This window comes from Tachyglossus aculeatus, chromosome 22 (assembly GCF_015852505.1).
Source record: "Tachyglossus aculeatus isolate mTacAcu1 chromosome 22, mTacAcu1.pri, whole genome shotgun sequence".
Classification (NCBI taxonomy): Eukaryota; Metazoa; Chordata; class Mammalia; order Monotremata; family Tachyglossidae; genus Tachyglossus; species Tachyglossus aculeatus.
Window position 1 is genome coordinate 47,232,703 of NC_052087.1, and position 10,707 is coordinate 47,243,409.

Sequence of the window (10,707 nt, forward strand, 5' to 3'; positions counted from 1 at the left end):
GACAAATGAGTGAAAAAGTGAACCGAGGACAATATCGATGATGTTTGCTCGAAACCTTTGGAAAACTGCCATGAATGAACTGCACACAGAGAGAAAACCCTCCCTCGCCTACTGAAAATGAAGGCAAAAAGTAAACATTGTAGGGAAATTCACGGGAAGAACTTCCCAAATGAGATTGCCCAAGGTATTCTGCTTAGCTTACAGGAATCGGGTATTTGGAATTTACAGAATTACCTTATTCTTTCCGATTGGTTCCAGGAGATGAGACGATTTGTATAAATGTGAGCTCCTCTTGAGTGCAAAGCAGCAGCAGAAATCCTGACTTAGCGGGAAAAGACATAACCCGGCAAAGGTAAGCATTCTTTACATGAAGCCTTTCTTCGTGAATTAGAAAATTCTTTTAGCTGATATACTGGAGTTAAAATAGGGAATTTAAGCCAGATATGAGTTCACTGGATTCTTTCTCTCTCCCTGACTCTGCCTCTCTCAATAATAATAATGATGGCATTTGTTAAGCGCTTACTACGTGCCAAGCACTGTTCTAAGCGCTGGGGTAGATACAAGGTATCAGGTTGTCCCAGGTGGGGCTCACAGTCTTCATCCCCATTTTACAGAAGCGGTAACTGAGGCCAAGAGAAGTGAAGTGACTTGCCCAAGGTCACACGGCTGACAATCTCCCTCTCACGCATTCTCTCTCCATCCATCCATCGCTCCCTCCCACTTTCCCTCATTCTTTCCCTTCTTCCCTCCCCATCCCTCTCCCTTTCTTCCTAAAGGAACCGTGTCCGGCATCCGTTGTTGGGTAGGGACCGTCTCTATATGTTGCCGACTTGTCCTTCCCAGGCGCTTAGTACAGTGCCCTGCACACAGCAAGCGCTCAATAAATACGATTGAACGAACGAATGAAATGAATAGAAGGGGGAGACAGACACCGAAACCAAACATGTGGACAGGTGTCAAGTCATCAGAATAAAATAGAAATAAAGCTAGATGCACATTGTTAACAAAATAAATAAAATAATTTTCTATTTATCATCATCATCATCATCATCAATCGTATTTATTGAGCGCTTACTATGTGCAGAGCACTGTACTAAGCGCTTGGGAAGTACAAATTGGCAACATACAGAGACAGTCCCTACCCAACAGTGGGCTCACAGTCTAAAAGGGGGAGACAGACAACAAAACCAAACCTACTAACAAAATAAAATAAATAGAATAGATCATCATCATCAATCGTATTTATTGAGCGCTTACTATGTGCAGAGCACTGTACTAAGCGCTTGGGAAGTACAAATTGGCAACATCTCTAGACAGTCCCTACCCAACAGTGGGCTCACAGTCTAAAAGGGGGAGACAGAGAACAAAACCAAACATGCTAACAAAATAAAATAAATAGAATAGATATGGACAAGTATATTCTATTGGACCTACCTCGGCGCTTTTGCTTGGCACAGAATAAGCGCTTAAAAAACCCAACAATTATTACTCGATCGGAGGCCTAAATGGACTATTTCCGTAAAACCCATTTTTTCCACAAAGCCTAGTCAAAATCAGCGAAACTGGAGAACTGGATGGATTGTTCAGAAGGAACGGAAGGAACCTTGGAAAAAACCCCTCAATTAGATTTCCTCTATTTTGTCTTTCAGCTCAGAACGAGGCACAATGAAGCTGTTTGTCTTCATCTTGCTCTTCTCCTTGGCTCTGGGTGCCCACAGCCAGAACTGGTTCCTGGACTCTGGAAGATTCATTAAAGAGGCTGGTCAAGGTAATCAATCAATCATATTTATTGAGCGCTTACTATGTGCAGAGCACTGTACTAAGCGCTTGAAGGTAAGACTCCACTGCCCCGAAGGAGCTAGGATTAAAGGATTTGGTCACGTTTATTTCCTCTAGATCCTCTCTAATAATAATAATAATGATGGTATTTGTGAAGCGCTTACTCTGTGCAAAGCACTGTTCTATGCGCTGGGGGGATACAAGGTGATCAGGTTGTCCCACGTGGGGCTCACAGTCTTCATCCCCATTTTACAGATGAGGTGAGTGAGGCACCAAGAAGTGAAGTGACTTGCCAAGTGCTCAGTATAGTGCTCTGCACGCAGTAAGTGCTCAATAAATATCACTGGCTGATGGATTATTATTATTAAAATGGTATTTGTTAAGTGCTTACTTTGTGACAAGCACTGTTCTAAGCGCTGGAGTAGATGCAAGGTAATCCGCTTGTCCCACGTGGGGCTCACAGTCTTCATCCCCATTTTACAGATGAGGTGAGTGAGGCACCGAGAAGTGAAGTGACTTGCCAAGTGCTCAGTATAGTGCTCTGCACGCAGTAAGTGCTCAATAAATATCACTGGCTGATGGATTATTATTATTAAAATGGTATTTGTTAAGCGCTTACTTTGTGCCAAGCACTGTTCTAAGCGCTGGAGTAGATGCAAGGTAATCAGCTTGTCTCACGTGGGGCTCACAGTCTTCATCCCCATTTTACAGATGAGGTAAGTGAGGCATGGAGAAGTGAAGTGACTTGCCAAGTGCTCAGTACAGTGCTCTGCACACAGTAAGCGCTCAATAAATATCACTGGCTGATGGACTATTATTATTAAAATGGTATTTGTTAAGCACTTACCTTGTGCCAAGCACTGTTCAAAGCGCTGGAGTAGATGCAAGGTAATCAGGTTGTCCCACGTGGGGCTCACAGTCTTCATCCCCATTTTACAGATGAGGTAAGTGAGGCACGGAGAAGTGAAGTGACTTGCCCAAAGTCACCCAGCTGACAAGTGGCGGAGCCGGGATTAGAATAATAATAATAATAATGATGGCGTTTATTAAGCGCTTACTATGTGCAAAGCACTGTTCTAAGCACTGGGGAGGTTCCAAGGTAATCAGGTTGTCCCACGGGGGGCTCACATTCTTCATCCCCATTTTCCAGATGAGGGAACTGAGGCACAGAGAAGTGAAGTGACTTGCCCGAAGTCACCCAGCTGACAATTGGCAGAGCCGGGATTCGAACCCACGACTCCTGATTCCCAAGCCCGGGCTCTTTTCCACTGAGCCACGCTGATCCATTACCCTTGGTGGAAATGGAGCTGGCCTCAAAATGTGGCACTAGAGTTGAGAAAAAGGAAAGCATAAAAGAAGGAGAAGCAGCGTGGCTCAGTTGGAAAGAGCCCGGGCTTTGGAGTCAGAGGTCATGGGTTCAAATCCCAGCTCTGCCAATTACCAGCTGGGTGACTTTGGGCAAGTCACTTCACTTCTCTGGGCCTCAGTTACCTCATCTGTAAAATGGGGATTAAGACTGTGAGCCCCCAGTGGGACAACCTGATCACTTTGTAACTTCCCCAGCACTTAGAACAGTGCTTTGCACATAGTAAGCGCTTAATAAATGCCATCATTACTATTATTATTCTCTGGGCCTCAGCTACCTCATCTGTAAAATGGGGATAAAGACGGTGAGCCCACCGTGGGACAACCTGATCACCTTGTAACCTCCCCAGCGCTTAGAACAGTGCTTTGCACATAGTAAGTGCTTAATAAATGCCATTATCATTATTCTCTGGGCCTCAGCTACCTCATCTGTAAAATGGGGAATAAGACTGTGAGCCCCCCGTGGAACAACTTGATCACCTTGTAACCTCCCCAGCGCTTAGAACAGTGCTTTGCACATAGTAAGTGCTTAATAAATGCCATCATCATTATCATTATTCTCTGGGCCTCAGCTACCTCATCTGTAAAACGGGGATTAAGACTGTGAGCCCCCCGTGGGACAACTTGATCACCTTGTAACCTCCCCAGCGCTTAGAACAGTGCTTTGCACATAGTAAGTGCTCAATAAATGCCATTATTATTATTATTATTATTCTCTGGGCCTCAGCTACTTCATCTGTAAAACGGGGATTAAGACGGTGATCCCCCCGTGGGACAACTTGATCACCTTGTAACCTCCCCAGCGCTTAGAACAGTGCTTTGCACATAGTAAGTGCTTAATAAATGCCATCATTACTATTATTATTCTCTGGGCCTCAGCTACCTCATCTGTAAAACGGGGATTAAGACTGTGAGCCCCCCGTGGGACAACTTGATCACCTTGTAACCTCCCCAGCGCTTAGAACAGTGGTTTGCACATAGTAAGCGCTTAATAAATCCATCATCATTATCATTATTCTCTGGGCCTCAGCTACCTCATCTGTAAAATGAGGATTAAGACTGTGAGCCCCCCATGGGACAACTTGATCACCTTGTAACCTCCCCAGCGCTTAGAACAGGGCTTTGCACATAGTAAGCGCTTAATAAATGCCATCATTACTATTATTATTCTCTGGGCCTCAGCTACCTCATCTGTAAAATGGGGATTAAGACTGTGTGTGAGCCCCCCGTGGGACAACTTGACCACCTTGTAACCTCCCCAGTGCTTAGAACAGTGCTTTGCACATAGTAATCAATCAATCAATCAATTGTATTCATTGAGCACTTACTGTGTGCAGAGCACTGTACTAAGCGCTTGATAAGCGCTTAATAAATGCCATCATTACTATTATTATTCTCTGGGCCTCAGCTACCTCATCTGTAAAATGGGGATTATGACTGTGAGCCCCCCGTAGGATAACTTGATCACCTTGTAACCTCCCCAGCGCTTAGAACAGTGCTTTGCACATAGTAAGTGCTTAATAAATGCCATCATCATTATTATTATTATTAGTATTATTATTATTCTCTGGGCCTCAGCTCCCTCATCTGTAAAACGGGGATTAAGACTGTGAGCCCCCCGTGGGACAACTTGATCACCTTGTAACCTCCCCAGCGCTTAGAACAGTGCTTTGCACATGGTAAGCGCTTAATAAATGCCATCATTACTATTATTATTCTCTGGGCCTCAGCTACCTCATCTGTAAAACAGGGATTAAGACGGTGAGCCCCCCGTGGGACAACTTGATCACCTTGTAACCTCCCCAGCGCTTAGAACAGTGCTTTGCACATAGTAAGCGCTTAATAAATGCCATCATTACTATTATTATTCTCTGGGCCTCAGCTCCCTCATCTGTAAAACGGGGATTAAGACTGTGAGCCACCCGTGGGACAACCTGATCACCTTGTAACCTCCCCAGCGCTTAGAACAGGGCTTTGCACATAGTAAGCGCTTAATAAATGTCATTATTATTATATTATTATTCTCTGGGCCTCAGCTACCTCATCTGTAAAACAGGGATTAAGACTGTGAGCCCCCCATGGGACAACTTGATCACCTTGTAACCTCCCCAGCGCTTGGAACAGTGCTTTGCACATAGTAAGCGCTTAAGAAATGCCATCATTGCTATTATTATTCTCTGGGCCTCAGCTACCTCATCTGTAAAATGGGGATTAAGATTGTGAGCCCCCCATGGGACAACTTGATCACCTTGTAACCTCCCCAGCGCTTAGAACAGGGCTTTGCACATAGTAAGCGCTTAATAAATGCCATCATCGCTATTATTATTCTCTGGGCCTCAGCTACCTCATCTGTAAAACGGGGATTAAGACTGTGAGCCCCCCGTGGGACAACTTGATCACCTTGTAACCTCCCCAGTGCTTAGAGCAGTGCTTTGCACATAGTAAGCGCTTAATAAATGCCATCATTATTATTATTATTGTCTGGGCCTCAGCTACCTCATCTGTAAAATGGGGATGAAGACTGTGAGCCCCATGTGAGACGGTGTGTTTACCTTGTATCCCCCCAGCGCTTGGAACAGTGCTTGGCACATGGCAAGCGCTTAACCAATGCCATTTTCGTTATTATTATTACTCAATACAGAACAGTGCTTTGCACATAGTAAGCGCTTAACAAATACCATCATCATCATCAATACGCGGTAAGCGCTCAATAAATACAACTGAACGAATGAAATAGTCCATTCAATCGGCATTTCCATAGGGATCAGCATTGAATCGTAAGGCTGCCCCTGCGTTACGGAGAAGAAAGGCCGAAACAGGTAGAGCGGTTCAATTCCCTGCAGGTTTTGCTGCTTTTCGGTCATGTTCCTTCTGTCATTTTCTCCATCCAGGGACCTGGGATATGTTGAGAGCCTATTTGGACATGCGTGAAGCCAACTATAAAAATTCAGATAAATACTTCCACGCTCGGGGCAATTACGACGCTGCCAAGAGGGGACCGGGGGGTGCCTGGGCGGCGGAAGTCATCAGGTAATACATCATCATCATCATCATCATCATCATCAATCGTATTTATTGAGCGCTTACTGTGTGCAGAGCACTGGACTAAGCGCTTGGGAAGTACAAATTGGCAACATATAGAGACAGTCCCTGCCCAACAGCGGGCTCGCACTCTAAAAGGGGGAGACAGAGAACAAAACCAAACATACTAACAAAATAAAATAAATAGAATAAGTATGTACAAGTAAAATAAATAAATAAAGTAATAAATATGTACAAACATATATACATATATACAGGTGCTGTGGGGAAGGGAAGGAAGTAAGATGGGGGGATGGAGAGGGAGATGAGGGGGAGAGGAGGGAAGGGGCTCAGTCTGGGAAGGCTTCCTGGAGGAGGTGAGCTCTCAGTAGGGCCTTGGGGCCCTGTACATTTGGGAGGCGCGGACCTGCTGGGGTTGGATATAAGCAAAACAGGATGGACACAGTCCCTGTCCCATGTGGGGCTCACAGTCTCAATCCCCATTTTATTCATTCATTCATTCATTCAATCGTATTTATTATCAATCAATCAATTAATCAATCAATCAATCGTATTTATTGAGCGCTTACTGTGTGCAGAGCACTGGACTAAGCACTTGGGAAGTACAAGTTGGCAACATATAGAGACGGTCCCTATCCAACAGTGGGTTCACAGTCAAGAAGGGGGAGACAGACAACAAAACCAAACATATTAACAAAATAAAATAAATAGAATAAATATGTACAAGTAAAATAAATAGAGTAATAATTATGTACAAGCATATATACATATTTTACAGGTGAGGTAACTGAGGCCCAGTCTCATCCCCGTTTTATTTATTCATTCATTCATTCAATCGTATTTATTGAGCGCTTACTGTGTGCAGAGCACTGGACTAAGCGCTTGGGAAGTCCAAGTTGGCAACATCTAGAGACGGTCCCTACCCAACGGCGGGCTCACAGTCTAGAAGGGGGAGACAGACAGCGAAACAAGACATATTAACAAAATAAAATAAATAGAATAAATAATGTACAAGCAAAATAAATAGAGTAATAAATATGTACAAACATATATACATATTTTACAGGTGAGGTAACTGAGGCCCAGTCTCATCCCCATTTTATTTATTCATTCATTCATTCAATCGTATTTATTGAGCGCTTACTGTGTGCAGAGCACTGGACTAAGCGCTTGGGAAGTCCAAGTTGGCAACATCTAGAGCCGGTCCCTACCCAACGGCGGGCTCACAGTCTAGAAGGGGGAGACAGACAGTGAAACAAGACATATTAACAAAATAAAATAAATAGAATAAATAATGTACAAGCAAAATAGAGTAATCAATATTTTCAAACATATATACATATTTTACAGGTGAGGTAACTGAGGCCCAGTCTCATCCCCGTTTTATTTATTCATTCATTCATTCAATCGTATTTATTGAGCGCTTACTGTGTGCAGAGCACTGGACTAAGCGCTTGGGAAGTCCAAGTTGGCAACATCTAGAGCCGGTCCCTACCCAACGGCGGGCTCACAGTCTAGAAGGGGGAGACAGACAGCGAAACAAAACATATTAACAAAATAAAATACATAGAATAAATATGTACAAACAGTAATAAATACAAACATATATATATATATACACACAGGTGCTGTGTACAAACAGTAATAAATACAAACATATATATATATATATACACAGGTGCTGTGGGGGAGGATGGAGAGGGGGAGAGAAAGAGGGGAGCTCAGTGTGGGAAGGCCTCCAGGAGGAGGTGAGCTCTCAGTAGGGCCTTGAAGGGAGGAAGAGAGCTAGGTCGGCGGATGTGCGGAGGGAGGGCATTGTATCTATCTACCCCAGTGCTTAGAACAGTGCTTGACACATAGTAAGCGCTTAAGGAATACCGTAATTATTATTATTAACAGCAAACTTGCTGACTCTAGTTTGAGTCGGTCACCCCACATGGGGAGTAGATACGACTGAATGAATGAACCTAGCTTTACTTCTATTTATTCTGCTGACTTGCCACCTGTCCACATGTTTTGTCGTCTGTCTCCCCCTTCTAGACTGTGAACCCGTCGTTGGGTAGGGACCGTCTCTAGACGTTGCCGACTTGTTCTTCCCGGGCGCTTAGTCCAGTGCTCTGCACACGGTAAGCGCTCAATAAATACGAATGAATGAATGAATGACTTCTACTCCCACCACCTGTCGTGGGAGTCAATCAATCAATCAATCGTATTTATTGAGCGCTTACTATGTGCAGAGCACTGTACTGAGCGCTTGGGAAGTACAAATTGGCAACACATAGAGACAGTCCCTACCCAACAGTGGGCTCACAGTCTAAAAGGGGGAGACAGAGAACAGAACCAAACATACCAACAAAATAAAGTAAATAGGATAGAAATGTACAAGATAAATAAATAAATAAATAAATAGAGTAAGAAATATGTACAACCATATATACATAGAGTCAAGATGGATTTTCCCCCTCACTGGGAGACATCTCTCTGCCCCGGCCCCAACAGGGAGGGCGAGAGCCCACCCAGAGCTGAGCGGACTCACGCCGGGGGGGAACTGGACGTGGGATGTGGTGGGATTTGACCCGTCCACTCATGGCTCCCTCTGTTCGCAGCGACGTGCAGTCTCATCCTTGAGCTTGCTCGTTGAATTTGGGCCGAGCTGGGCACGGTACCTGGGGACTTTCTGGGAGGTGGGTGTTATCTAGCGCTTAGTACAGTGTCTGGCACATAGCAAGTGTTTCAGAAGTATCACAATTACAATAATTATTACGCAGGGTTTTCTCCTCAATGGGATTCGTCTTTCTGCCCCTCACACCCATCCACACCCCAGAGCTGAGCGGACTCACGCCGGGGGAACTGGACGTGGGATGTGGCGGGATTTGACCCGTCCGCTCACGGCTTTCCTTTTTCCAGCGACGGCCGGGAATTCCTGCAGGGAGGCTCCAGCGGGAGGGGAGTGGAGGACTCGCTGGCCGACCAGGAGGCCAATCGCCACGGACGAAGCGGAGGAGACCCCAACCGCTACAGGCCGGCCGGCCTGGACGAGAACTACTGAGTTACGAGTGTCCCCCCCTTCTCTCTCCCCTCGGACCGTCATCTCCCCGAGAGCGGGGCCCCGTCTCTTCTCTGCCCATCCCCGACACCGTGTTCGCTCAATAAATGTCCCTACCGATGATCCTAACTGAACTGGGTGTTTTCTGAGCTTGGCCTCGTCGGGCTGGAATAATAATAATAATGTTGGTATTTGTTCATCATCATCATCATCATCATCATCAATCGTATTTATTGAGCGCTTACTGTGTGCAGAGCACTGGACTAAGCGCTTGGGAAGTCCAAGTTGGCAACATCTAGAGACAGTCCCTACCCAACAGTGGGCTCACAGTCTAAAAGGGGGAGACGGAGAACAAAACCAAACATACTAACAAAATAAAATAAATAGAATAGATATGTACAAGTAAAAAATAGAGTAACAAATATGTACAAACGAGCGTTTACCACCTGCAAAGCACTGTTCTAAGCGCTGGGGTGGATACAAGGTGATCAGGTTGTCCCACGTGGGGCTCGCAGTCTTCACCCCCATTTTCCAGATGAGGGAACTGAGGCCCAGAGAAGTGAAGTGACTTGCCCGAAGTCACACAGCTGACAAGTGGCGGAGCCGGGATTTGAACCCACGACCTCTGACTCCAGAGCCCGGGCTCTTTCCACTGAGCCACGCCGCTTCTCTGTATGAAACAGTGAGGCCTAGTAGAAAAAGCCTACAGTCTTCATCCCCAAAGCTTACCGTCTTCATCCCCATTTTCCAAATGAGGGAACTGAGGCCCAGAGAAGTGAAGTGACTTGCCCGAAGTCACACAGCTGACAAGTGGCGGAGCCGGAATTGAACCCACGACCTCTGACTCCAAAGCCCGGGCTCTTTCCACTGGGCCACGCCGCTTCTCTGTATGAAACAGTGAGGCCTAGTAGAAAAAGCCTACAGTCTTCATCCCCAAAGCTTACAGTTTTCATCCCCATTTTCCAAATGAGGGAACTGAGGCCCAGAGAAGTGAAGTGACTTGCCCGAAGTCACACAGCTGACAAGTGGCGGAGCCGGGATTTGAACCCACGACCTCTGACTCCAAAGCCCGGGCTCTTTCCACTGAGCCACGCCACTTCTCTGTATGAAACAGTGAGGCCTAGTAGAAAAAGCCTACAGTCTTCATCCCCAAAGCTTACCGTCTTCATCCCCATTTTCCAAATGAGGGAACTGAGGCCCAGAGAAGTGAAGTGACTCGCCCGAAGTCACACAGCTGACAAGTGGCGGAGCCGGGATTTGAACCCACGACCTCTGACTCCAGAGCCCGGGCTCTTTCCACTGAGCCACGCCGCTTCTCTGTATGAAACAGTGAGGCCTAGTAGAAAAAGCCTACAGTCTTCATCCCCAAAGCTTACAGTCTTCATCCCCATTTTCCAAATGAGGGAACTGAGGCCCAGAGAAGTGAAGTGACTTGCCCGAAGTCACACAGCTGACAAGTGGCGGAGCCGGGATTT

The 10,707-nt window shown here is 45.8% G+C and overlaps 1 protein-coding gene across 1 annotated transcript; it reads left to right on the forward strand.

Annotated features, from left to right (window-relative positions):
• The first annotated feature begins 246 nt into the window (after positions 1–246).
• LOC119943338 (serum amyloid A protein-like) lies at positions 247–9,361 on the forward strand. The gene is made up of 4 exons (XM_038764245.1): positions 247–352; positions 1,650–1,768; positions 6,036–6,174; positions 9,094–9,361. Exons 2-4 carry the CDS (start codon positions 1,666–1,668, stop codon positions 9,233–9,235), a joined length of 384 nt encoding a protein of 127 aa, XP_038620173.1. The 5' UTR covers positions 247–352; positions 1,650–1,665; the 3' UTR covers positions 9,236–9,361.
• Positions 9,362–10,707: the final 1,346 nt, after the last annotated feature.

Excerpts from the sequence above, each read along its gene's own strand:
- LOC119943338 (XM_038764245.1), top strand. The coding sequence starts at position 1,666 with ATGAAGCTGTTTGTCTTCATCTTGCTCTTCTCCTTGGCTCTGGGTGCC. Across the intron at positions 1,769-6,035 it reads CATTAAAGAGGCTGGTCAAG|GGACCTGGGATATGTTGAGA; the intron begins GTAATCAATCAA and ends TTCTCCATCCAG. Across the intron at positions 6,175-9,093 it reads TGGGCGGCGGAAGTCATCAG|CGACGGCCGGGAATTCCTGC; the intron begins GTAATACATCAT and ends TCCTTTTTCCAG.